At 49.5% G+C, this 26,838-nt stretch overlaps 3 protein-coding genes across 15 annotated transcripts in view; 1 reads left to right on the top strand and 2 right to left on the bottom strand.

Annotated features, from left to right (window-relative positions):
- Positions 1–138: 138 nt before the first annotated feature.
- Positions 139–5,572, bottom strand: MAZ (MYC associated zinc finger protein). Of its 7 annotated transcripts, none has more exons than XM_053926831.2 (8): positions 5,409–5,572; positions 5,113–5,183; positions 4,410–4,496; positions 3,475–4,325; positions 3,028–3,091; positions 2,589–2,760; positions 1,557–1,781; positions 139–1,248 (listed from the first exon to the last, which is right to left on the bottom strand). In XM_053926831.2, exons 2-7 carry the CDS (start codon positions 5,146–5,148, stop codon positions 1,579–1,581), a joined length of 1,413 nt encoding a protein of 470 aa, XP_053782806.1. In that variant the 5' UTR covers positions 5,149–5,183; positions 5,409–5,572; the 3' UTR covers positions 139–1,248; positions 1,557–1,578. The 7 variants fall into 7 exon arrangements, with proteins under 7 accessions (XP_053782806.1, XP_053782810.1, XP_053782811.1 ...); XM_053926835.2 differs by having other exon boundaries at positions 5,427–5,570; XM_053926836.2 differs by having other exon boundaries at positions 5,470–5,487.
- A 255-nt stretch (positions 5,573–5,827) lies between these two features.
- On the bottom strand, positions 5,828–19,662 carry KIF22 (kinesin family member 22). The gene is made up of 14 exons (XM_024560513.4): positions 19,543–19,662; positions 13,178–13,373; positions 11,770–11,897; positions 11,530–11,684; positions 11,095–11,304; positions 10,785–11,015; positions 10,493–10,646; positions 10,244–10,379; positions 8,354–8,522; positions 7,666–7,834; positions 7,240–7,307; positions 6,294–6,506; positions 6,136–6,195; positions 5,828–6,051 (listed from the first exon to the last, which is right to left on the bottom strand). Exons 1-14 carry the CDS (start codon positions 19,598–19,600, stop codon positions 6,004–6,006), a joined length of 1,995 nt encoding a protein of 664 aa, XP_024416281.1. The 5' UTR covers positions 19,601–19,662; the 3' UTR covers positions 5,828–6,003.
- A 75-nt stretch (positions 19,663–19,737) lies between these two features.
- Positions 19,738–26,838, top strand: part of C1H16orf54 (chromosome 1 C16orf54 homolog) — a 32,889-nt gene continuing 25,788 nt past the window's right edge. For 6 of the 7 annotated variants that reach the window (XM_045195441.2, XM_045195439.2, XM_045195437.2 and 3 more), the window contains exon 1: positions 19,738–20,374. The gene's annotated coding sequence lies outside the window, so the exon portion shown is untranslated. The remainder of the gene's footprint in view (positions 20,375–26,838) is intronic. The other variant, XM_024560502.3, reaches the window with a different exon arrangement.

Raw genomic sequence — 26,838 nt, 5'->3', positions numbered from 1 at the left:
AGCCGCTTGTGCTGCCTCCAGGGAGGGAGAAGCCAGAGCTGCAGAAGGCAGAGCAAGGCTGGGACAGACACCAGGCCAAGAAACCCTACGGGGGTGGGAACAGGGGCTTTGGTGAGAGCAATTCATTCAAGCCAGAGCCAAGTTTTTATTTAAAATTTATTGTAATGGGATCCACGCAAGAGGGAATGAAGGGTAGGGAACATGCAGGGGACACTGGAACACGATGACATGGCCAGGGCCACAGCTTCTATCTCGGGGGAGAGGGATGAAAAGGCCAGAGCTGGAGCTGGGGTGGAAGAGGAAAGGGGGAGACACCAGCTGCCTTCCCCCCAACCCCAGGCAGCACCTCTAGTCCCTGGACACCCCCCCCCCATTTACCCTGGCCTCATAAAGTTCCATCTCTTGCCCTGCCTCTGGCCCAAGTGGCTCCTTCTTTTGCTCCCTTTGACTTGTTTCCCCCTGACAAATTCTCCAGTAGGATGATGCTTAGGGCCTGACCCTAAACAACCCCATCTTATGAAGGTACCACCTTTACCTTCCCTGTTTCTGCCTCTTCTCAAATCTCACCTTTTCCTCTCTAGGACAGAATCTTTGATTCCCCTCCTTTCTCTCCTCCCTCCCCCTGGAAAAAAAAAAAAAAGCACCAACTCCCCAGGGAGGGGCAGCAGACAGTAGGGGGGACTGGAAGGAGAGCAAGAAGGACCATCAAGGGAGAAGTTTCACAAATCCCTGGAAAAGCAAGGCAGAGGATTACAGAGAGGAGTGGGGGTGAGGGCAGTGGCTGCTCCTGTCCTCTGCCACCCCTGCCCACTGTCCAGGGGGCTTCAACACAACCAAGGGGACAGGTGTGTGTGGGGTCAGGTCTGATAGGAAGAAGAGAGGAGCAAGAGAAACAAATTGTTAAAACCTAGTGAATTCCCCTACGAAAACATTTCTTCCTCCTTTCCTTCAGGAGGTTCCTTGGGTGGTGGGGAAGCAGTGAAGAGTTGGTGGGAGGAGAGGGGTGGAAAGGAGATTGTACCAAGGGACTTTCCTCCATTCTCCCCTCTCCCCCCCTCACCAACTTGGGAGTTCACCAGGGCTGGGAGGGAAGTGGCTGAGAGCTCACAGGCACCCCCTCAGCCCCAGAGAGGGCGCCCACAGCTGTAGGAGGGGCTGCCACTGATGCAGCAGCTGCTGCTGCTGCTGCTGCTGCCGCCGCTGCTGCCGCCGCCGCTGCCGCCGCCACTGGACAAACCTCACCGGTACCTGCATGGTGAGAAACACCAGATCACAGTGCCATCTGAGTGGCAAGAGCCTTGCTGTTTGTCCCAGAGTCCCTCCCAGACTCCCTTCCCTGGGACACAGCCGTTGCTCACTTCCTATTTGGTTCCCAGAGGCTTTGGCCTGCATCCTTACCCAGTTCTCCTGATGGGCCCTCCCTGTCCCCAGAAGTCTCCCTAACATGATCGGTAGGATGGACATCCCTGGCCTTCCTGAGGTCCCCTATTGGGCCCCTTGAGCCCCCTTGTCCCACACACACCATCCGTCCTCCCCAGCCATGCCCCACGCCTTGCCTGGTGGGTGCAGGGGTCCCCCTCAGCAGGTGGACTGTGGCTGGGGGGCATCTCCCGGGACAGGGGGTGCGGCCCCCCCCAGATGGGTCTGCATGTGGCCGGCCAGCTGGGCGGGGGTCTTGCAGTGCACGCTGCACAGCTTGCACAGGATGCGGTCAGCCCGCGGGGCCTGGAGCCCATGGTCCTTCACCGCGTGGATGCGCAGGTATGCTGCCGTGGTGAAGCCTATGGGGTGGGGGGGGGGGTGGGGGGGGATGGGGTCAGCCTGATGGAGACCCCAGAGACGGGGTTATTCTCCTAGGCTGGGGACGCCTTCCTCAGATGGTGGCCCTGTCCTCCTCCCACCACATCCTTGCTAACCTGGGGCCAACTACTCTGCTGGGGCTGGTAGGGCACAGCCCCACTCTGAAACTGGGATCTGGCTGAGTAGGGTCTGCTCCTTGGCACTGGTACCCAGAACCCATTCTCCATGGCTAGGGGGATTTCTCCTGGGGTGACAGGCCACTGATTCCTAGACACTTGATGGGTTCACCCTCAGTAGAGACGGCTGTGTCCCCTCCCTCCAGTGTCCCATACAGTCTCAGCCCAGTTACTCAGTGAACAAGCAAATCTATTTAAAAGCAAACTTTTCTGCTACTGAAGCAGGATACATGCTTGTTAACCGCCTGCCAATGTACTCCACTTGTCCCAGGAGCCGAAGATGAGAACTTGTGGCTGCACGGCTGAAACCATCTCTCAACCCTTGGGCACTGGCTCTCTTGACCACTCCTTCCCCAAAGCAGCCATGTCCCACTCCCATTCTCCCCACGTACACCCAGAGGTTGACTCTTTCTGGCAGATCATCTCTTCCAGCTGTGACCTCTTAGAACCTAATGATGTACAGTGGTCCCAATGACACTTCATTTGCTTCCTAGAGAGCTCTAGATGCCACAAGCTCTCAGCTACAGCACCTCTAACTCACGTCTGTGGACGGGCCTCTGGCTTTGTCCCCACCCTTTGTCCCTGGCCCTCCCAGCATCCCTCAGCATGTACCTTTGTTGCAGAGCTCACAGACATGATGAGGGCCCTGGCTGTGCACCTTCATGTGGTCCGAAATATAAGCCGAGCTCAGCATCTTGCCACATACGTGACATGGCACCTTCTCCTCATGTCGTACTGTGTGCGCCCGCAGTCGATCCTTCGTAGCGAAAGCTGCCTCACATTTCTGGGGAAGGGGGAGGGGTGTGGGGGGGTGTCAGGAGAGTTAAAGCTTCAGGGAGTGGGGAGGGGACAAGAGGTTAAAGGAATCAGAGCCTTGGGGATCTTTGATCTGTAGGAAATGGGAGTGAGACGATGAGGCCTTGAAGAAGGGATAAGAAAATGGCGTGAAAAAGCAAAAGAGAGAAAAAGGGGGTCTGAGAGGTTGAACTCAGACAACTATAATGAGGATCAAAATCATGAAAACCAAGACAGGAAGAGGTGGGCTTCCTACCTCACATTTGAAGGGCCGTTCTGTTGAGTGCACTTGTCTGACGTGACTGTTGAGGTGATCCGGCCTGGGGATATGTTGGGGGTGGGGTTAGGGCCCTGGGATGTGGAAATGCCCCCAAATCTGCCTAACTTAGTATAAGAGGTCTTTCAAAGATCCCTGAATTTACTCCCAAGCCCGGGGCTTCAGAGTCCTACTTAGGCAGGAAATGTCTCCCCTGCCTTGTCCACACCAAGCTTTCCAACAATCCAAGGGCCCACCTCCTTTACTAAGAACCACCCCCTGCTCCCTGGTAACCCGGAGTGGTTTTTCTCCCTCCTCCCAGGGAGTGGCTCCCAGTCCCCATCCTCAGAAACCTCTTCCCTCCCCACCAGCAAGGCCAGGCCACCTCCATCACAGTCCCTCCCTCCCCACCCACCGCCTAGTGAGAGGCCAAGGCCCTGTGCACACCGGGAGAAGCTCTTGCCACAGTGGGAGCAGTTGTAGGGCTTGTGCACAGCGCCGTCATGTGAGCGCACGTGGTAGCTCATGCGGTCCTTGCGCTTGAAGCGCTGTTGGCACACAGGGCACTGGTAGGGCTTCTCGTCGGAGTGCGACAGCTTGTGTCGGTTCAGATGGTAGACGTCGCGGAAGGCCTTGCCGCACATCTCACAGGCGTGGTTCTTCCGGATGCGCTTTCCCGAGGCGGTGGTGGTCACTACGCCACCGGCTGCCACTGCGGCCGCTCCGCCGCCGGCACCCGCCTCTCCCCCTCCTCCACCGGCTCCACTCAGTTGGGGCACGCTCAGGAGGCTCAGGGGCACCATGGTGGGCATCTTCATAGCACCCGAAGGGACCCGGCCAGCCTTGGCTCCCGTGTGGATGGCCTCGTGCCTCCGGAGGTTGTAGCCGTTCTTGAACTCCTTGGCGCACAGGGCGCAGATATAGGGCCCCTTACTCTTTGTCTTCTTCTCCAAGGCAGATGTGACTGGGGCCACAGCAACCGTCGAGGTTGGGGCTACGACGGCGGTGGCTGCGGCGATGGTGGCGGCAGAGACAGGGGGCGCGGCCTCGGCAGCGGGAGCCGACACCGGCGGGGGCGGCGGAGGGGGTGCGGGCGGCTGCTTCAAAGCCGCTGTGTCCACTGTGGAGGCGGCGGCCGGGGTTGGGGGCGCCGCAGCAACGGCGGCGGCGGCGGCGGCAGCTGCGGCCGCGGCTGCCGCGGCTGCAGACTCCTGGGCGGCGGCGAGAACCGGGAGCAAGTCCACCTGGAGGGGCTCGGCCGCCTGGGCCTGGGGCGTGGGTGGGGGCGCCGGGGCGGCCTGCGGAAACAAGGCACCATGTGGGCTGCGGCCGCTGGTAGGCGCCCTCCCAGCCCGGCCCGCCACGGCCGGCCCCCTACTCACCTGGAATGGACTCTGGGCGCAGCCCTGGGAGGCAAAGAAGCGGGACTGGAGCTCAGCCCCGACCTGCAGGGGGTTCTGGGCGTGACCCTGAGGTGGCGGGAAGGAGTTCATGAGGCCGCCCACCCCCCGGGAATCCAGGCCCAGCACGGGGAAGGGGGGGGCCAGCAGCGTGCAAGGGAACACGGGGAACATGGCCTCGGCCACGGTGGGCCCCCTGGGGCTCAGCGGGGGCCGGGGGCGCGGGCCGCGCGGGGCCCGGGCTCGGGGCGCCGCCCCCGGCCGGCCGGGTTGGGCCGCGCCGAACGCATGGCCCGAGGGCCGCCCCGCCGCCCGCGCACCCCGGCCGGCGGGAGGGAGGGAAGGAGGGCGCCTGGCTGGCCGCGGAGCGCAGTAGCGACGGTGGGGGCGGGAGGCCCCCGCGGGGCCGAGGACCGGGGGCGGGGGCCCAGGCGGTGGCGGCGGCGGCGGCGGTTGGAGCCTGGCGGGGCGGGGTGGGGGGAGCGAGGGAGCAGCCTCGGCCCCCGCCGCGCGCGCGCCCAGCCGGCGCCTCGGGGAGGGCGGGGGGAGGGCGCGAGGGAGGGAGGGGGACAGCTGCGCGCGCACCGGGGCGCGCGGAGGGGGGGTGGGACGGGAGGGAGGGCGAGCGGGAGGGGGTGTGGGGAAGGGGGGGTGGGGGCGGGGGGGAGGGGGGTTGGGTTGTTACCTGGAAGATGAAGCTGCTCCAGTTGCCGGGATCCATGGCGGAGGGAGGGAGGGAGGTGGCTCGAGCTCACCCTGGGGCGGGAGGAGGAGGAGGAGGCGTCAGTGGGGGAGGGGGAACCCAGGGAGGAGGCGCGTGGGGCGGGCGGGAGGGGGAAAGGAGGAGGAGGAGGGTGGGGGGGAGCGGAGCACACTGCGCGCGGGGAGGGCGGGCGGGGGGCGCGAGGACACACAAGAGGCTGGAGCGGGCGCGCGCGCGCGAGCGCGAGGCCAACGGGAGGGGGGAGGTAGGAGACGGACTCTGGCGGGAGGAGGCACCGGAGGAGCCGCCCAACAGCCCCAGTCGTCCCAAGCGCGAGACCCCTAAGACGGCCGCTGATTGGCTGACGATGGCACAGGTGGTGGGTGCGCGGGAGACAGCGGCTTCTCTCCCCCCACTTCAAAGATTTTTACCCCCCTCCTCCCTCCGCCGGCGGCCGTTATTTCGCGCGCACGCGCACAAAAACCGCTGTCGTTGACGATTGGGAGAAAAGGGGAGCGCGCGCCAAGGGTACAGATGGGGCGGAGCTAAACAAGGCGCGCGCCCGCCTAACGGTCGTTGTCCTCCAGGTTTCGCGCTAGCTTTTTGTTTTATATCGGCCACCGTCCTTTCTAGCTCCAACAATTTATTTACAACCCTGGGTTGCCGCAGGTTTTTCCAAAGATGGCGCCCAAGGAAGTTAGCTTGTGGAGCTTGTGGCCAGTCCGAAGAGCAATTATACCCCTTGTCCCATCCCCATAGTCCCAAGAATCAGGCTGAAGCAACGGAGTTAAAAATGTATTTATACAAGAAGCGGTAATACAAGGACTGCAAAAAAAAAAAATAATAAAGCCGAGTGAAGAGAGGAGCTGGCAGTCAGGAAGGGCTGCAGTGCTGGCCCGCCGCGAGACCCAAGATGTTCGCCTGCAAGAGGGAAGGAGAGAGCAGCTTTAGAGCTGGGGCCCGGTTACAGGCCAGGGAAAGGAGAGGGCCAAGCCATGAGCTCACCTTTAGGAAAGACTCCAGCTGTTTCCCTGACATGACTTGCACGCGTTCCAAGTCCTCCACCTGGCAAGACACAGCGATGGGCAAAGGGTCTAGGGGGTACCAAGCTTTTCCCCAAATCTCCCACCTCCATCCCAGGACTGCCCTTCCTGGGCCATTACCTGGCTGAAAGGGCCGTGGAGCTCCCTCCAGCCCACGATGAGCTGGGCCTTCTTTTGGCCGATGCGCTGCAGGCTGCGCAGATCCCGGGCCGAGCCTTCATTCAGCATATCTAGTATTTTTTGGCGTCCATGGGCCAGTAACTCTGGGCTGATCTGTAGCTCCCAGCAGTCCTCAGCCTTCTCCTTCGACTCTGTGGCATCCAGGCACTCCAACTATGAGGCAGTGGGAGTTGAGTGACAAAACCCAGCAGAGTTTGCTGTTCAGCTCACTGCAGGCTTTGGACTCCTCCGCCAAGAATAGGAGACTAACAGAAGCTACCTTCCCCGCCCTCTCCAGCCTCTCTTTCCCTCCTGTTAAGTGTCAGTCCAAAAACTTCTGGTCACTGAGCTGATTCTCATTTTATCCAACTTGTGAAAGAATGGTAATAGAGTGGCTGTGAAGACTGAATGAGTTTATAAATGTAAAGCACACAGTAAGCCCTTAAATCTGGTCCCTCATTTCTAAAAAATAAGCTCTCTTTTCACTCCTAGGAAGGCACATAGAAGGTAGTCAGTAAATGGCTCCTCCCTCAACCATGCCATCTCCATTCTTCCACTGTTTGATTTCTCCAGTGTTTAGGTCATGTTTTCCTATAGGGGCTCCTGAGTTTGTAGAGGGCAGTACCCAGTCTACACACCATACTATTAAGTAGTTACTGAGTGAGCATCAGAGCTATCAGGAAGAAAGTAATAAATAATAGACAACCACTATGCCAGGTACGTGCATATCACTACATTTCATCCTAAATGTCCTTTGAGTTATCTCTGAATTCAGACCATATGCACCTTGAAAGAGTTGTAAATAGCTGGTAAGTATTGACAGGTCACGTTACTCCATGGCCACTGCTCTCCCACTACCCCTTACTTCTAGGCTCTCGGTATAGCCTAAGCCTACAGGTACTCTCACCTTTCTCTTGCGGCTTTTCTTCTTCAGGATGTGAATGTCAGCATTTGGGGATGCCGCCTGCTCCTGAACTGAAAGAACTGGAGTCATTACAGAAGCTACTTTTCACCTTCCCTAGTAGCCATTTGATTCCCCAGTTCCCCTCCTCCCAAAATTAACTTCTTTTGTTGTGTTTCCACGTGACCTTTCTTATACCAGTATTTGAAAGTAATCTCAGTTGGTCTTGTATGATAATCACTCATGCACTTGTCAGCCTACCCCATTGTACTAAGTGCCTAAGAGCAGAGCATTAGCTCTATTTCAGATCTTTATCACCCATCCCCAGGGCTGGCATATGGTGGAAGGATGTGAATGACATGAGGACTACTGCTAACACCCCCTCTCCTGAGGTGTTATCTGTGCCCTTCTGGCCCCCAGAGCCAAACTTACTCAGTTGTAATGGAATCACCACAGCCTTTTTGAGGGGCTTAGCCACTGTGACAGTGCGGCGAGCAAGAGGTTGGAGCATTGTGGGAGAGCAGTTCTCTTTCTCTTTTGAGTCCATGGCCTCCTGGGCCTGCACCTTGGCTTCTAGTTCTTTTTGCTTCATCTTAAGCCTCTGTTGAAAAGGATCAGGGAGGGATGTGACCTAGAACCAACTTTAGGGCAGCTGGAAGGACAGTGGGTTAGCAAAGTGAGTATGTAGGGCTCCAAGGCCCTACAGGGCAGGGTAAGGACCAGTGGGATAAGGTACCAGGACACAATTGGAGCCCAATATAATTAAGGGCCTTCTAGTGATGAGAGCTAGTGAAACAAGCTTCTTTTTGAAACAGTGAAGGGAGGGGCTGTTCAAGCCAAGAACTGTTAATTTGAGAGCTAGTTTTCAGGAAATGGCAATGTCTTACATTTGTTTCTTTTACCTGTAATTTTTTTCCCTCTCACCACCTCCCATCTGATCTCAATTATTTTTCAAAGTTTAGCCATGTTAAAGACATTCAAGCAGAAGCTGAAAAACTGAGGGATCCCAGTGTTGGGTGAAAACTAGATGCTAGTCCAGCCTTTCAGTCCTTATCTGAAGATCCTCAGATTGCTTCTCAAGGCCAACAGGAATCCCAGCCCCAATCTCTGCAACACTTACTTCAATCTCCAAATCCTTCTCCTCCACGGTCTTCATTAGTACCATTCGCTCTCGCTTTGGGGTGCTCAGCAGAGGAGTCCCCTGGGTCCCCCGGGAGCCCAGCAGACGGTCCAAGCTCAGAAGACGCTCCAGCATGGCTGGGTCCATGCTACTTAGCTTCTGTAGGGGGCTGAGTAGACAAATAGGTTTTTCCCCACCTACCTCTTCTCTCATCCTCCTCTCCAGCAGCAGGATTCCCCTCATCATGCTTTAACTTGATGTATTATGTGGTTCCAGACTTTTATGTGGTGTTAACTTATTGAACAACTCTGAGCAAATCCTCCAGACTCTATGGGTGCAGTGTGGAGATCGATCACTGCCTGCCCAAGTAACCTCTCAGGGCTACCAGATCAGATGAGAACAAGCATATAATGAACACCTAAGTTCCAGGAATTAGGGGCCTGTGTGCCTGTCCATTTGGAGGAACAGTCAGGGAAGCTTCACAGAGGAGGTCCTCAACACAGCTCTGAAAGCCACTAAAGACCTCAAATGCCAAGGCTTTTTCCCGTGGGCAGTAGGAAAGGGCTATTCAAGGACAGCCCTGAGCATAATAATGCCTAACACCTGTTGCTTCTGTCTGGCGTTTTTTCCCCCTCACATCTGATCTGAATTATCATTCGAAGTGAGTTTGATGCCACCTTTCCCATGATGCCCAGCTTGATTGTACATCATTTTTCCTACACTCTGACCCAGCTCCTCAAGGACAGGGACTGCCCTGTTCTTTATGTGCAAGTGCCTAGGAAGAACAGGATCAGAAAATATCGGTGAACATGATAAGTCTTTTATTCCTTTCTGTAAGAAGGCTCTTACAGAACAAGCAGCTTCTTCCTTACTGCACTCCTTATTACCTACATTGCATCAGATACTGATGTTTCTGTCACATTTCCCCTACTAAAATGTGAGCTCTGTGAGGTCCGGGGCTGCCTGGGTCTGATGTGCCCCATCTCTGAGCTCACCTTCTGAATGCCTATTTGGCAGAGACCTTGCCTGTTCACATGTGATACAGATGTGCAAGTATGTATGTTTCTGAGTTTGTGCACATAGGAGAGGGGACTGCTGACAAATAGCTTGAGAGGACAAGACGGAAAGATGGGTTTCTGAGTGAACAAGCACATTTTTATGTATGTCATTCTTCCCCAGCTACAATAGTCCCCTGGGCACTAAACCTTGGCCTCCTCACTTCATCTTTGTTCAGTATTCAGTATAGACAGACTTTATTTGGGCTTGGTAGAAATAAGGCAAAATTAAAACTGCACCTGACTCCTTGGAGTTAAGGAGGGCAGGTGGCGAGAGCAAGACCACTAAAACAGAGGTGACTTGAGGATTAGTGCATCCTGGGCCATAAGGCTATAGGAACTGGAGAGAGAGGCCATGCACCCAGAAGGGACTCAGTTTAGAGAGGCTTTGTCTGGATTGAGGGTGGCAGCAGGGCAATGTTAGGACGACAACCAGGTTCTCAGAGTTATGATGAGATTGGACTCTTAATACACAGATTGAGAGTTCTCAGCAAGACATATCTCTGCATTTCTTTCCTGTCTCCTTTGCTTTGCTTTTATCCTCTGGACCCGAAAGACTTGATCCAGAGTACTCCTTGAGCCAGAAGCAAAAGTACTTGTCCTTGAAACAGCTGCCCCAACATGTGAGGTTTTTGCCTAAAGGGGTTGGAAAATGGAAAGGGAGGGGACTAGGTGCTGAAGTAGGAAGACTCTGTAGGGCCTCAGGCAGCAGCACCCAGGAGAGGAACAGGTTCATAGCTCACAGATCTGACAGGCTAAACTCACTGCTGCTCTGCGCATAACCCAGACATAACGGGAAAGGGAATATGCCCAAGGTCTGTCCCCATCTGCTCACCTGAAATTCTGGGAAGCAGAGGTTGGAGGTGCTGGGGGCTCAGGATTCCCAATCTCCTCTTCCTCGGGGCCTTGGGCTCTCTTTGCCTCTGAAGGGCCTACTAGTTCTTTCTGAGACATTTTAACAGGTGCCAAGACTAGGAAAGATGGCGTGAGGGGTATGTCAAACTCTGTGCTACTGCTTCGTGCATTCAGCAAACCCTCAATTGTCCAGACCAACCTTTTCACTCTTGCCAACCCTAGTCCTCACCATGAAGCTGTAGGCTCTCGTTGGTAAAAGGTCGGTTGATCACCTCCTTGGACCTGGCAGCAAAGTTGAGTGCAGAGACGGTGTCTAGGTAGAAGCATCTCTCAGGGGCAATGTTGGCAATGAGGATGCTGTGGGCTGAGCCACCTAGAGAGTCCTGAGGGATGGGCATTGGGCAGGATGGGCTGGTCAGAAGGCCCCCTATTTCCACTCTTTGACTGCTGTTTCTCAATACCCCAGAAGGCCTAACCACCTCCTGCTCCAGCCCCCTTTGCCCTGATATGGGTGGCCTGACCTGCAACAGGCGAGTGAGCTTGCTGTCCCGGTAAGGCACACGAGGAAGGCCCTGGTTTAGTGCATCCACCACCTTGCCCAGTACAAAGAGGGAGGAGTTGATGGCTCCACTTTCCTTCAGCCTCAGGCCCTTGTTGCCTGTGCGCCGGTTGTCCTCTGAGCCAGCCAAATCAATCAGGTAGAGCTTCCCCTCCCGTTGGCGAAATGGGGCCAAGCGTTCCCGCTGATCCACCTGGGGGTAAGAACAAGGGCCCTAGGCTTAGCTCAGGCCCAAGGGGCTTCCTAGGTCCTCACCTGTCAGTGGGCCTCACCTTAACCAGGAGCACAGCATGGCTGCGGGAGGAGCGCTGGTTGAGCCGGGTGGCTCCTACAGTCCGATTTCGACTGGCTGGCAGGAAGTGCTGCTCAAAATCAGCAAAGCTAGTGATAGGCTTCTGCGTGAGGCCCGGAATCAGTATGTTTCCTCGACAGTCTTCTCGGATCACCAGATCTCCAGATGCAGGGTCCAGGAGGTCTAACACCTATTGGATCAGTGAGAGGTAGGGCTAATTTTCCTGTCATAGGCTGCTTTCTTCCCGGGGATCAGTCTCCTTTTCTCTGCTGGATTCTCAAAGTTGTACCATCCGCTACCCCTGCCTCTGTCTTTCCAGGTCTAAGCTCCTTGCTACAGCAGAGCTTCATGTTCTAGAACTCGGTCTTACTTTGATCCTTTGTCTCTGTGCTCCCCAACCAGAGCAGGGCCTCACCTTTTCCTGGTAGATCTCTAAGTAGGACATAGTGACAGAGAGGGCCCATGGGCGGCCCTCAGCACTCTCCTCCCTTGTGAGCTGTAGGAGGTCCATGAGAGCGCGGGGAATCACTCCAGGTTGCTCTGGGCTGCCCAACATTGTGTGTGTCTTCCCTGGGAAAGAATAGAGCTGTGAGATTTTCCTTCTGACTCTATAGCCCTTTCTAACCCATACCTGTTAATTATCTGGCTCCTTTACCTGCCCCTGTGGGCCCATAGGCAAGCACACTGGCATTCTGCCCTTCTAACAGGTGCCTTAAGATTGGCTGCACTGATCCAGCGTAGATGTCCTGCTGAGAACTCCTCTCCCCGTAGAAGGCATCAAACCTGCAGTCAGGAAGAAAGGAGGGAATTAGTGGATGGTTCCAGTCTCACCCAGACCTAGAGGAAAATACGGGCCTCAGATTTAAGAGTCTCTATTCCTTTTCTTACACGAAGACCCTCAAAAGTACCCACTGAACACCTGTTCCATGCCAGTCCCTGTACTGGCGTTAGGAATACAGAGATGAATCTGATGTCCCTACTCTTGGGAGTTCGGCAGTCCGGTAAGATGGATACATATCCATACGTTGCTGTGATTCAGGAAACAAAAAACACACCAGAAGAAGTAACTGATTCTGCTGGAGGAAGGAAGATTTCGCCAGAGAAAAGAAAGACATCCTAAGTATCAAAAATAGCACACAGACAAGACATGGTATGAAAGGTCAGGGCTCCTCAATCTTTTTCACATCATAGTGTACACAGAATAGTATGTGTACACCATAATGGAGTAAATAGAGGATGCTGCTCATGACTAGATGAGACTCAACGCACCTACAGTTCATTCACTGCACTCAGTTCATTCACCCACAGCAGGGATTAAGGGAAGCAGAGTATAGCCTGTATTGGGCAGCTGAGGCTGGAAAGAAATCAAAGCCAAACCGTCAAGGACCTAGAACAGGGTGGGCAAAGTTCTTCTGTAAAAAGCCAGAGAGTAAATATTTTAGGCTTTGTTGGCCACATGGCTCCTTTCACAATTACTCAATCTTGCCATTGGGAAGCAGCCTTAGGCAGTACGTGAATAAGTTAGCATGGTTATGTTCCAATTAAGTTTTATTATAAAAACTACTGGTCAAACCCCTGCAGCCTGTGGCTGTGCCACCCCCTGGCTTAGGATGACAGGGCAAGGAGTATGGACTTCAAATCTCCAATGGGATTTAAGGTAGCTGTCCTCATGAGTTCTGTCCCCCAAGTCTGGGTGGTCTTCTGTGACACCACCCAGCTGCAGCCCGGGTTGGTTGGCTGGTTTATGTTTCCCCAACCCTTCCCACACCTCCCCCAGATCTTAGCTGGGGCTCCCCTTTGTTGCTCCTTCCCTACTTTGTGCCTATTTCCCCATAAAACATTACTATGTACACCTGATTCAGCCTCCGGTCTTTCCCCACAGTATCCCTACAGTGGACTCATCACAATGGGCAACCATAAACACTTCCTGAATGAAAAAATGAAGGTGTGGGGAACAAAGGTGTGCTAAGGAAGGAACAAGGATCCTGAGGAAGCACGTCTGAGAAACTGTGGGCAGGCCTAGGAAAGAGAGATATGGGAAGGAAAAATGGCCTAAACCTTACTGGTATTTGAGAGTTTCCTGGTGGTTCCTCCAGTTGGCAATCTCCAGCGAATAGCTGTCCAGGCCCCGTACACAGGGGATATCATTCGCTTCAGCTGCTCCATCCACAAAGGGCCTCAGTCGCACAGCCACCCTTACTCGAGCTGGAGGTGGGCGCCGACCAGCTCCCACCTTGCTTAGCCGACAGCGACCAGCTCCTGGAGAAGAGAAGTTTTAGCATGAAGTATGTATAGCAGAGAGGAAATAGGGACCAGCTTTGCTGAGATGTAAGGGCAGGAGTATTAGAGGAGGAGGTGTCTGATATAGCTGAGCTCTGAAGGATCAATAGGAGCTTGCCAAGCATACCAGGTAGAAGGAATAGCATGTGCAAAAAAGCAGAGGTGTGAAAGCATGGGATCCCTTGGAGAACTGGTAAGGCACAACTCTGTGTGTGTTGTTAGCAAGGGCGAGCAGAAAAGGGCAGGATGGAAGATAAAAATGAATCAAATATATGGTCTCAAGCAGCGTATGGTGAGGGAGGGAGTTTGGAGGAGAGAAATTATATACATGTCAGAGACTGTAAATAAGCACTCGCTACATGCCAAGCACACTTGAATCTTCATGGTGTCTCTGAAAGGTAGGTTCTATTAGTCCTATTTTATTAATGAAGTATACCTCAGGCCATGTGGCCATTACTTAATCTTATAGCCTATATTGTCTTTTCTGCTCTTCAAAGGAAGAATAAGCAAAGCCTAAAAGCAAAACAAAATCCCAGCATCTTAGAAGACTAGAGACACTCATAACCAGGGTAAGGGAAGAAGGCCTGGAGGCTGCGGCCCTGGGGATACCATTGGGAGGACCAGTGGCCACAGCTCATTTTAGGAGCTCTTTTCCATCCTGGCCATGCTGTGGGTGTCCCCAAGCTTGGCCTCAGTTCCTTCTCTGCTCTTCAAGTAGGTCCAGTGGGGTGTAGACTGTAATGTGTACTCAAATAACCTGGGACACCTGAGATTCTACATTTTTAGCAAACTCTCAGGTGATGCTGCTGCTGGTGTTGGGACACACTTTAAAACTAAAAAAGAAAAAGAAAAAAAAAATCCTCACCCAAGGATATGTTCATTGATTTTAGAAAGCAAGGGAGAGAGGGAGAGAGAGAAATATCAATGTAAAGGAGAAACACTCATCAGTTGCCTCCCACATGCACCCCAACTGGGGATCAAGCCCACAGACTTTCAGTGTACAGGATGACGCACCAACCAACAGAGCCACCTGCCAGGGCGGGACACACTTTGAATTGCCACGGTGTAGTGAACTAGCACCAGACAGGGTTGTTCAAGGTTTAAGAGTTGACATTTGCCCACACCTAAAACCACTCAATTTCTGTGCCTCCATGTTGTTACCTGGGGTTTATAATTAATGTATTTACATGTGATATATGCACACGTGCGTGTGCCAAACTGCTAACGATGGCCTTCTCTTAATGGGGGATTATGCAGGTTTATTTTCTATGTTACCCAGTTCTGTGATGCTGTAATGTTTGCATTAAAAAAAAAAAAAAAAAAAGAATGGCACTGTGGACATCTTGTTTGGAAGGGATGCAGTTGAGAGGCAGCCCCTAGCCTCTCTCTGTCCCAGCTTAGTTCGCAAAAGGCACTGACGTGCGATCCTTCTTTATGTAAGCTTTCTGTTCAGTTTGCTTTCAATAATTAAATCTAAATCATTTAAAAAAAAAAAAAGACCAAGTATCATTAGAAAATACATGAAGAAAAACAAACAAAAAAATCCCTTTATTTTTGTGAGGATTGAATGAGCTAAAAAAAATGTTATGAGGAGGGTATTTCTTCTCTATTTTATGTTGGAGGGAACCATACTGCAGTTCACAGCTAGAAGCAAAACTCAAACTATTGTATACCAACCAGGAGAGTTTTTTGGCAGCTCTGACTCCCTCCTTTTTGCTGGTTGTAGGAGCCATAGGCCTCATATAAGTTAAGAGGCTGGTCTGTGCTGACCAGCACAGAAACAACGAGACAAAAGAGGTAGACAGACTACCCCTGGAAAGAATCTTATACATACGTAAGGCTTACCCATAAGCTGACGGCCTATTTCAATAACTGGGCCTCCGGTCCTTCACCTAATAAATGAAGCTAAGTATACCATTTCTCACTTTATGGTTTACAAAGTACCTGGGCATGCAGTTTTAATTTGATCCTCATAGAAATCCTGAAAGTCAGCAGCAAGTAAGTAGAAATTAAATTCTCAGTTATTAGTTTGTGACCTTGATCAAGTGACTTAACATTCATTTGTCCCGGTTTCCTTGTCTATAAAATGGGGTGGGATGGGCCTTGGAAGAGCTTAATGAGGATTAAAAGAAATAACATAAAATTCCAACACAATAAGTAGCATAGACGAAGTAGGTTCATTATTCAAGATAAGGCAGCCTGGATTCAAATCCAAACTCTCCACTTACAACTAGTTACATAACCTAAGGAAGTAATTTTCTATTCTTGTATCTTAATTTCCAAACCTATAAAATGGGAATAAATAAATATGCCTTCTCATTGGGTTGTTGAGGCAGTAAATAAGGTAATTCATGTAAAAGTGCTTAGAACAGCATTGGTTCTTGGTAAAAGTTCAGTACGTGTTTTCTATTTTCCCCCATTTTTCAAATGAGGGAACCTCAAATAGAGAGGTTCGCTAGGTTGCCCATTGCTAGCTAGTGACAGAGCTTCAAAGAAAGGTCTGACTCCAAAGTTCATTATATGACTCCCCAGGCCATCCCAGCCCCCTCGTCTTTGTATCCCTATGGGCTTCGGAGTCTAAGACAAGTTCCATCTAACAGCTATGTGAACTTGGGAAGGCTTAATGTCTGCAAGCTTTAAACTTTACAAAGTTTCTCTTTATAAAAATAACAGTATCTATCTAGCTATCTATCTGTCAACCAAACAACAGTATCCTCATAAGATTGTCAGGAGTCATAGAAAAAGTATACATACTTTTTTGGCACAGTGCTGGCAGCAAGTGCTCGTGAGAGTTAGCTATTGTTGTTACTATTACTCTTTCTCTTGCTACCCGCTTACCAAGGCAGCAACTAGCTCCAGCCCTCGCCGTTCGGCAAGGTTACCAATGACCTCTTACTGCTAAATCCAGTAGACCTGCTTTGTCCCCATCCTATCTGACTTCCCAGCAGCATTCAACAACCTGATCTGTTTTCCTTTGGGAAATATACTTTTCCCTTAGTTTCCATGCCACCCACTCAGTTTACGCCTTCTGAGTTTCTGCCATTCCTAAATGTTTTTCCTCGGCTCCTTTATCCTCTCTCTAGATCAGGATTGCTCATTTTGGCTCTATTGACATTTTGGGCTGCATAATATTTAGCATACATCCTAAACACATAAACTTTAAACACAAAGTTTAAACACATTCACCATGGCATTTCACACCACCCCTCTCCCCAATTATAACAACCAAAGATGACCCCAGATAAAAGTCCCCCTGGGAAACAAAACTGCCCCTAGTTGAGAACCACTACTCTGATTCATTTCTTGGGCATGGCCACCCGCTCTCTTGGCTTTGATTACCATCCTAACGCCAATAAATCCTGAGTGACACCTCCACGCCAGAGCTTTCTCCTGAGCTTCAGATCCACATTCCAGGCTGCTGCCTGGCATCTTCTCCTACATGGTTTGAAGGTACATGGAGCTCCACCTGTCCTAAACTGAACTCTTCCCTTCTCTCCGCAGCGTCATCCTCCTTCTATGCTCTCTAGTGGAAATGAAAAGAACCAGCCCCAAGTGGGAATCTTTCTTAATTTCACCTTCTCTCCCACCTCCCACATCAGTTATTCATTACATCTGTCAATTCTACCTTTTTAAATGAGTCCACTTCTCTCTATCCCCACTGCACGACCTTTGCCAAGGTGGTCATCGTCTCAACAGTCTCCCAGCTGGTCTACCTGCCTTTAGCCTCACTTCCCTCCAATCATTCTCTCTCCACTACCTGCCTTACACTGTAAGTGCTCAACCACAATGAAATTCCTTCAGTTCCCACAACACACCAAGTTTGTTCATACCTTTGGGCCTTTGCACATACTATTCTTTCTCCCTGGAGTATCTCTGTACCCCACTAAGTGATTGAGGTAAACTCTTACACCTTACTTTCTCTAAAAAAACCTTCCCTTGTAAAGGGACTGCCCCACTAAGGCTCTGGTAGGTGCACCCATGGCCCTCTTAGCTCCTCCATCCAAGCACTGGTAACACACCACTGTGACTGCACTGTTAGTCCGTCTTTTCCATCTACCTATGAACTCAGTGAAAACAAATCTTACTGTGCTCACCTTTACATCCCCAATACCTAGCACAGAGTAGGCCCTGAGAGTATTTGCTGAACAAATTAAGATTTGATGAGTAAACTAACATAAAACATTAACTTGTTTCCTGTTTGCATCGAAAAAGTGGCTCACTGCCATTCTTGCCCCAAAGCTCAAGGTCCAGGAGAGGAGGGAAGAGGCACATGTAAACAACTGCTTACAGGACAAGAGTCTCTCCACTTCATCATAAAAGCAACTTCAAGGTTGTGTGAGGCTAACACTTATTTCTTCTAATTTTCCCCTGCCCTACATTCCCAAGTTTCATTCAACTTAACTCTTCCCCCTTTTATGATGAGGAAATTGAGCCAAAGAGAACCTCTTTGGCCTCTCTTTACATCATAAATAAGAAATCACTTGGTAGCCTTTTTGTCCTGCCAAGGTCTGGCAAACTCCTATCTAACCTTTGAAACACACCCCAAGTATCACTTCTTTAATAAAGTCCTCCCAGAATACCCAAGGACTTACTTCAGATTCTGTCTCTCTACCGTTTATACATGTCTCTCATTGCTTTTCATGTTATGTTTATATGATCATCTACTAAAAGACTATAAGCTCCTCTAGGGAAGGGTTCATATTCACTCAAGTGTTTTTATGATACCTACTATAACCACACAGTGGGTCTTCACTGTGTTCACACAGCAGGAATTTTATGTGCTTGGACATAATGGTTAAGAGCAGAGGCTCTAGAGAGTCAGACTGCCTAAGAGTGAATTCAGACCCCAATGTTTACCAATTGTGTTAACTTTGAACAACCTATTTAACCCATTTATGCTTCAGTTTCCTCATATACAAAACCAGGACAGTAACAGTAAATCACCTCAGCCCTGGCTGGGTGGCTCAGTTGGTTGGAGCATCGTCCTGTACACCTAGGTTGCAGGCGGGATTCCCAGTCTGGCGCATACTTCCTGATCGATGTTTCTCTCACATCAGTGTTTCTGTCTCCCTTCCTCTCTCTAAAATCAATAAATATATCCTCGGTTGAGGATTAAAAAAAAAAAAAAGTAGCCCTGGCTGATGTGGCTCAGGGGATTGAGCACTGGCTGCAAACCAAAGAGTCACCAGTTCGATTCCCAGTCAGGGCACGTGCCTGGGTAGCAGGCCAAGTCCCCAGTAGGGAGCTCGAGGCAACCACATTGATGTTTCTCTCCTTCTCTTTCTCCCTCCCTAACCCTCTGTCTAAAAATAAATAAATAAAAATCTTTAAAAAATAGTAAACCACCTCATAGCATCATGTGGAGATTAAATGATTCATCACCATAAAGTTCTTAAAACTGTGCCTGGCACCTAGCAAGGGCTCAACATGTGTCTGACTTTCAACTAAAAAGAGTTGTTTCTCCACAGGTTGTGACAAACAGTAAGGGACTCGAATAAACTACTGTGGTTCCCACCATAACCACTGACCAGAATTCGGAAGACGGCGGAGACATATGTAAACAAATACAAGATTCTGAATGTCCTAACAGCCTTTCCAACCCTAAAATAGCACTGACCCTCCCCGTCTAGAGTAAAGAAAACAGTCCCTTATTTCCCTTTCCTGTGGTCTCAGACGTCTTATGCTGTCAGCTCACACCCCGGCCCTCCTGTCTTAGGGATCTCCTCGCACCGGAACAACATGCCACACACAGAATCCTTCCCTCTCTCTAAACGTGTAACCAGCTGCATTCTTTTTGTCCTTACAGTTGGAGTGTTTACCACTTTTCTCTCGCTTACTCACGTAATCTCGTGAGATGGGGTCATCGCCCCCATTTTACAAAGAAATTGAAGCGCACAAAGGAAAAGTGCGCTGGGCTCCAACGAGGCTCTAAAGTGCCAGAAATCGGGTCTCAACCCGAGTGCACTGATCCGCGCGGAGAGTAGGAACAGTGGGAAGAGCGAAGTGGGCTGACCAGCTTGCGACTCCCATCTTTCGCCGCCTGTCCCCGCGCCCCTCAGAGACAACCCTCGAAGCCCGGATTACATTCCGACGCATTACCCGACCGAGTTCCAGACCTCCGCCACCAGCCCAGGCCCAGCTCCTGTACCTGAGGTCACTGTCGCCATCTCGCGTCGCCTCGGAAGCGTCGGGACCCCCCCGTACATCCCACCGCTTCCTTGGACCCGCCTCTCCCATTCGAATTTCCCGGTGCCCTGCCCTCTGTCTTAGGCTCCACCAATCATAGCTATTCACCGCCGGAAGTCCCTGCGGCGGCCTGCAACATCCAGCCATGTAGGCCTAGCCTCCGAGTCCCGCAGGGAAATGGTTCCGCTGCCAGAGGACGCGAGCGTGCACGGTAGCCATCCAGCCGTTGACGTCCCGGCCCGCGCTCCGGAGCGAACCCCGGCACCCGAGGCGTTGGCGACAGTGGCATTTGGGGGAGCTGCTGAGCTCTCCCAGTTTTGAGGCGTAGATCTGCATAAGTGCAGACTCTTCGCCTCGAGCAGACAGTGATCAATTTATCAAAAAATTTCCCTGAGCCGAATATTATTTTCGTGGCAGAAGAGGTGATTATATGAGGAAAGAAAATGTCGCGCGGTGACGGGATTATTCTAAACGACTGGTAGCGATCTTCACTTTCCACAGTTTCTTGCTTCAGAAGTCGTTTCGCGCGCTGTGAGACCGGGGGTCGTCTTATGGATTGCGGGACTTGACCTCAGTGCCAGTCAGTGGTGCTTTAACCACTTGTAAGTCGGGAGCGTGCTTGCTGCACTGTGGACAGTCACGTTGCACTAACCTTGCTAAACCCAAAGCCGCTAAATGAGGTGCAGAGGCCAGATGTGCCCCCTTACGTCGCATGTCTGAGCCAAGGAGACCAGCTCAGATGTTCCCTAATTTGTAACTCAGCATCCGACCTGTGGGAGTGTACGGAGCGAACGGTAAGGAGGTGCTTGGTCTGTTACTTAGTTACCTTCACCCAAGGTCCCATATCCTATAGGTTCTACCGTCTGTTAAGTACCCAGTTCCCTATCCTTTTTGGAAGCGTAACCAGAAAAGATCATCGCAGCCTTGAGCTCCTGGTAGGGCCCTGGTTTAGACATGTCCACCCTATTAAAAAACAAAACAAATAGCCCTGGCTGGTGTGGCTCAGTGGATTGAGTGCTGGCCTGTGAACCAAGGGGTCATCAGTTTGATTCTCAGTCAGGGCACATGCCTGGGTTGCGGGCCAGGTGCCCAGTAGGGGGATACTCGAGAGGCGACCGCACATTGATATTTCTCTCCATCTTTTTCTCTCTCCCTTCCCCTCTAAAAATAAATAAATAAAATCGTGAAAATATATATTTATAAATGAAGAAACAAATAAAATAAGAAAACCACAAATATTAGTCCAGTGGTTCTCAAATTTTTTGGCTTTGGAATCCCTTTACATTCTTAAGAATTGAAGCCCCCAAAATCTTTAGTTTATATGGGTTTTATCTATCCATATTTACTGTATTAGGAATTAAAACAAATTTAAAATACATACTAATGCACTTAAAATTACAGTAACAAATCTATAGAGACAGTAGATTAGTAGTTGCCAGAGGATAGGGAGGGTTGGTGTATTGGGGTTATTGCTAATAGGTATGGAGTTTCTTTTTGGGGGGATGCTTTGTAATTTGTGGTGCCAGTTGCACAGTGTAATGAATATACTAAAAGCCGCTAAAGTGTACACTTACAAATGGTACATGCAAGGGGAAACAACTGAATGGCGTCTTAGTTTTATTATGAAAGTAGTTTTGACGTTGCAGACCCCCTGAAAATGTCTCAGGGACCTCCAGAATTTCCTGAACCACACTTTGAGAAACACTGACTTAGAGACTTAACAGTTTGGTTTTCTCTTGCACTTCAGAAAGGGCTATTAAGATTTTCACATTTGTTGCCAGATATTTGGTAAGATACCTGCCAGAAACAGTGGAAACAGCATGGGTCAGGGAGTCGGATTTCTAAGGATCAATAAATAGCTCAGACACAGGGCTTTGGTGCTGGACCACTCACAGTAGAGATTTAGCCTCTTTGTGCCTCCATTTCCTCAGATTTTAAGAGAGAATAATGGTTGAACACGCTTCCTAGGGTTGGTTTAAGGATCTGCATCTGCCTTATGGAAATTAGGGTTGTTGAACACCTGATACTCAAAGAAAATAAGATAGTGCAGCCCCGGCTGGTGTGGCTCAGTTGGCTGGAGCCTTGTCAAGTAGACGGAAAGGTCGCTGGTTCATTTGGGAGGCAACCAATTGATGTTTTCCCCTCTCTCGATCTCTCTCTCCTGTTCTCTCTCTCTCTCTCCCACCCCATCGTCCTCTCTAAAAGCAGTGGAAAAATGCCCTTGGGTGAAGATAGAAGAAGATGATTCATTTCACAGTGTATTATTTACTTGTAGCGTGCTAGCCACCGTCCTAGGCGGTAGGGATATCATGGTGAACAAGGAGATGCACATGCTCCCTGTTTCCCTGGAGTTGTGGAGATAGGAGTGTGGGAGTGAGTGACGGTGACCAACGACAGAGAGAACTTTTAAGGGAAGACTGGGTATCAAGATCTGCGTCTGCCTGGTGGGAATTAGGATAGTTAAACACCTGATATTCAAAGAGAAATAAACTGAAATTTTTTTAACTTCCAAACTAGACCCTTAAAAAGCAAAGGAGGACAGAGGAAAGTAGAACATAGAGTTTATGTCATAAAAATTGGAAAGATACTAGTGGATGAGGCAGATGATTCTGTTCTTCAAGACCAGAACAATTAAATGAGGCGAGCGGGGGGGAAAGGTGTAGTGGCAGTGATGAAGAAAACTATGGGGCTACACAGAGAGGACCACACTTGCAGGGCCAGGCGGAGAAGGAGTTCTTAGATCAGCTATTGTCAACCTTTTTCATCTCATGGCACACGCAAACTAATTACTAAAATTGTGCGGCACACCAAAAAATATATATTTTGCTGATCTAACAAAAAATAGATATAATTTTGATTCATCCATACCAGACAGCTGTTGTTGTGTTGGCTGTTGTCATTGTTTTATTTGACAATCTAAGGGAAAAGAAAGGTCAGTGTCCCCGACTAAATAGTCAGGTATTGCATATTTTAAAAATTCTCATGGCACAGCAGCTGAAAATTGCCGCCTTGGTAATACAGCACCACAGCTGTAGGAGGCTGACACCAGTCTGCCCAGAAGGGCGCTGAGGACTGAAGTTGGCTCTGGTGGCTGCTTCGGGCAAGTTTCACGTGCTCACCGGAATGATGAGGCTTGCTCTGCAGAAGTTGCCTTGAGAAGACAAAAAAGAATAGTATATTAATGTTTCAAACAAAACAAAATATATTAATCTCTAGAGCAAGAATTCTCAAAATGTGATTTGGGGGTCCTTGGCCTCTGGAAAGTTAAAACTGTTTTCATAATAATACCAAGAGCTTATTTCCCTTTCATTCTTACCCTCTCATAAGTGTATGGTGACGTTTTCCACAGCCCACATAGTACATAGACACAGTGAGGACAGTGGCTGCCTCTTGGGAGGCAGCAAGTGACTGGGAAGGGCCCAGAGGGAATTTCCTGAGGTGCTAGTGATGTCCTATTTCTTTAAAGGAGTTTGGGTTATGGAGGCCTATGCATTTCCCAAAGCATGACATGGTTTTTCAACTGTGTGATGCTCATATTGGAACTCTTTGTAAGATTTTGTTCCTAAGATGTTTTGAAAATCATGGACGTGTGAGAAATGCTCAGGTTTTGCAACATCAGAAATACCCGTGTTTAATCCTGACACTGCTATGTACCATGTTTATGGCTTCGGACAAGTAACAGCATTTAGCAGAGTACCTGACATGTCATAAGCACCTAATAAATATTTGTAATGTGACTGAGTGAACTAATATTATCTTTCTGAGCTCTAGTTTTGTACTAAGTCCAAAAAATCTCATTTTAATTTGCTTCATCAAGATTTAGAGGGTTTCTAGGTGAGTTCCCTTTTGGTGACAAACTGAAGCATAGAGTAGGAATGATGCTTTTTGTTTGAGTTTGCCTAGTTGTTAAATACCGGGGAGTAGTCATGGGTGTAAGTTAGGGTGGGGAAGGGGTCACAGTGACCGCTGACATCTGCCCTTGTATCTCTCATCTGCCCTACAAACACATCAGCTGCTTTCTGTCTTGATGGCTTCATCTGAAAAATGGGAATCATATCACTAGTTTCCACCAGGACTGCTGTCACGATTCAGTGAGGTAGTTTTGAGAGTGCCTGAACTCATGATAGATGCTCACTGTATGTTAGTCGCCTCTTCTGTTTTTCATCTCTCCCAACTGTTTTCCCTGAAATAACTGCCCCCCCACTCCAGGAACGTGTGCGAGTGCATGTAAATCTTCCTATCTGAATACCCTTCCGTGTTCTCTCAAATGCCCTGTGTTAATACTTGATTTGTATTTGCTGTCCTTGCCCAACACACACGAGTCCAAATTCACAACACCGAGGGTTGCACACTTTCATTGGCTGGACTTGGATTTATTGGGCCCCAAATGTTTCTGAAATCCATGAACTGTAGCCTAAGAGGAGTCTCCCATGGCTTGCAGAGTTGGGTTCTGTTGGTAATTGTTGTTTAGGGATTGGACCTCAGCTATCTCCTGGGGGGCTGTATGAGCTGTGCAGGTTGAGGTTCTCTATTCTGGGGACCGCTCAAGAGGTCTGGCCCTATGTTCCTTTGGCACGGCTTTCTCCCTGCTGCCCTCAGCAGCGGGGGAGCTGGAGGATCAGTACCAGCCACTGCAGAGTCCATGATGATCCAAGAGAGGAAGTAGTCCTGTCACCCGGTTAATTTGATGATGTCCTCATTTTTTTGTATAAAGATTTTATTTATTTACTTTTAGAGAGAGGGAACGGAGGGAGAAAGGGAGGGAGGGAAACAGCAGTGTGCAAGAGGTGTCCATCTGTTGCCTTGAGCACACCCCCAACTGGGGACCTGGCCTGCAACCCAGGCCTGTGCCCTGACCGTGAGTCAAACTGGCAACCCTTAGGCTTGCAGGCTGGCGCTCAATCCCGCCACATTAGCAGAGGAGGGTCATCTTTTTGAGAGATTACCTTTCAACTCCAAGTTGTCATCAGAAGAGCTTTGGGCTCCCTTTGTAGCTGGTGGCCTTTGGGCCCTTCACTCCAGGCATGAGCCGGAGTGCTCCTTACGCCAGGCAGCCTCAGGCTGCAGCCATTCCAGACATGCCCCGATCCTGGCCATCACGGGCCGTGTGTCTGAGACCTCCATCCCCACACTCACATCTCAGTTATTCCTATAAAACACTCCACCACTGGACCCTGAGGCCAGTTATTCTTATGTAGCAATAAATTCCCAGAAGTGTAAGTTTGGCTAGGCTATAGTATAGTATTCAATCAAAACTAACCTGTGTTTCTGTGAAGATATTTTGCGGACGTGGTTAGCATCCACAATCATTTTAAGTAAACACGATCCGGGATAATCTGGTGGACCTCATCCAGTCAGTTGAAAGACTTGAGAGCAAAACTGATTCTGTATGGTATCACTTTATGTGGAATCTAAAATTATAAAGTCAACTCATAGAAACAGAGTAGAGAAGTGACTGCCAGGAACTGGGAAGTGCAAGAAGTGGAGAGATGCTGGTAAAAGGGTACAAACTTTCATTTACAAGGTAAATTCTGAGGATCTAAGATACAGCATGGTTACTATAGTTGATAATATTGTATTGTATAATTGTAAATTGAAATTTGCTGAGAGTAGATCCTAAGCTCACCAAACTTTTTAAAGGGTAATTATGTGACATGATGGATGTGTTAATTAATTTGATTGTGAATCCTTTCACAATATATACATATATCAAATTATTTTGTATACTTAAACATATTACAATTTTATTTGTCAATTATGCTTCAATAAAGCTTGAAAAAAAATTTAAAGAAACTGAAGTTACTAACAGTATAAATTTTGATAACCTAACAAATTAATTTGCGGGGGGGGAAAAGAGCAAAACGGGTTTCTGGCAGGGGAGTTTTCAGAAACTCCAGACTGCTGGCCTGCCCTTCAGACTTGCCCAGCCAGCATCCACAGTTTCAGAAGCCAGTTCTTTGCAATAAATGTTTTTACGTATATATGTTCGTATATCTCCCACTGGTCCTTTCTCATAAATTCTGACTGATACAGCCAGTAGCTTTACTAATTTAACTAAACAAGTAACCCTGGCTGGTGTGGCTCAGTGGGTTGAGTGCTGGCCTGAGAACCAAAGGGTCGCCAGTTCGATTCCCAGTCAGGGCACATGCCTGGGTTGCAGGCCAGGTCCCCAAGTGGGGGTGTGCGAGAGGCAACTGATCGATGTATCCCTTGCACATCCACGCATCGATGTTTGTTTCCCTCTCTTTCTTCCTCCTTTCCCTTCTCTCTAAAAATAAATAAATAAAATCTTTAAACAAGTAAAGGTTAGGTATTAACTCCCTCAAGTTTTACTCCATACCCACTCCCCATACAAACTAACCTATATCTTCACTCATTTGTTTTATTCCTTTTTTTCTTAAAGGTTCCTGCTCCAATGACTTCATGACCTCCTCTCTAGGCACTTCTGAAGCCTTGTTGCATCAGTTGTCCCCTCTTTCCTGAATCTTCAGCCTCTTCCTCTACTCTGACTCTTTCTTCATCATATAAACATGCTTATGTCTGTCTGTCTAGAAAAAAACCTTCTTCCTTACAGCCTTTATAACTATGACTTGCCTATTTTTTGGCTTACTAGAGCCAAACTTATTCAACTCTTGCTGCCTGTATTTCCTATTCATCCCTTAACCAGTTGCAGCCTGGCTCCAGCTACCCTCAATCCACTGAAACTTTGTCAAGATAATTAATGACCTGATTGTCAAAGCCAAGGAAACTGAAGTTTGTCCTTCTGTTGACTTAGTGGCATTAACCACCCCTTTGTAATTTCTCTCTTGCCTTCTGGTGCATCATTCCTCATTTCCTTTACCTCCGAGACCACTCCATTTTTAATTTCTTTAACTGTTTCTTCTTCTTTGGACCAACAATTAAAAGTTGATATTCCCCAATCCTCTGACTTCAGCTTTCTCATTTTATATGCCCATAGTTTCCCTGGGAGACTACTTCTACACTCATCACTTGAACTTCATTACCTACGTGCTGATGAGTCCTGAATCAAAAAGCTTTATTCCCAAACATCCCTCTGCCTCATGTTGGATCTCAACCAGGGTGTATGACAGATTCATCAAAATGTAGTAGGTCCAGAAGCTAATTGTTTTTTTTCTTTCGTGTTCCCCCATCTTGGAAAATATCCCTCTCTTCCCAGTTGCCCAAGCTACAGATATGGTAGTTCTCCTAGACTCTCTTCCTTCACTCACCCTCATTCTTTCAGTTATCAAGTTCTTCT

The sequence above is a fragment of the Desmodus rotundus genome, chromosome 1 (genome assembly GCF_022682495.2).
Source record: "Desmodus rotundus isolate HL8 chromosome 1, HLdesRot8A.1, whole genome shotgun sequence".
In the NCBI taxonomy this organism is placed as follows: Eukaryota; Metazoa; Chordata; class Mammalia; order Chiroptera; family Phyllostomidae; genus Desmodus; species Desmodus rotundus.
The sequence above is the reverse complement of the archived record's forward strand: the minus strand, read 5'-3'. Positions and strand labels throughout refer to the sequence as shown.

Coding starts and splice junctions, on each gene's coding strand:
- MAZ (XM_053926822.2), bottom strand. CDS start 4,601: ATGTTCCCCGTGTTCCCTTGCACGCTGCTGGCCCCCCCCTTCCCCGTG. Junction 4,326..4,409: donor GCGCCCAGAGTCCATTCCAG/GTGAGTAGGGGG, acceptor TTGTTTCCGCAG/GCCGCCCCGGCGCCCCCACC. Junction 1,782..2,588: donor CTGTGAGCTCTGCAACAAAG/GTACATGCTGAG, acceptor CCCACCCCATAG/GCTTCACCACGGCAGCATAC.
- KIF22 (XM_024560513.4), bottom strand. CDS start 19,600: ATGTACGGGGGGGTCCCGACGCTTCCGAGGCGACGCGAGATGGCGACA. Junction 7,308..7,665: donor GGTGATTCCATTACAACTGA/GTAAGTTTGGCT, acceptor CAGTTCTTTCAG/TTCAGGAGCAGGCGGCATCC. Junction 6,196..6,293: donor TCCACGGCCCTTTCAGCCAG/GTAATGGCCCAG, acceptor GTGTCTTGCCAG/GTGGAGGACTTGGAACGCGT.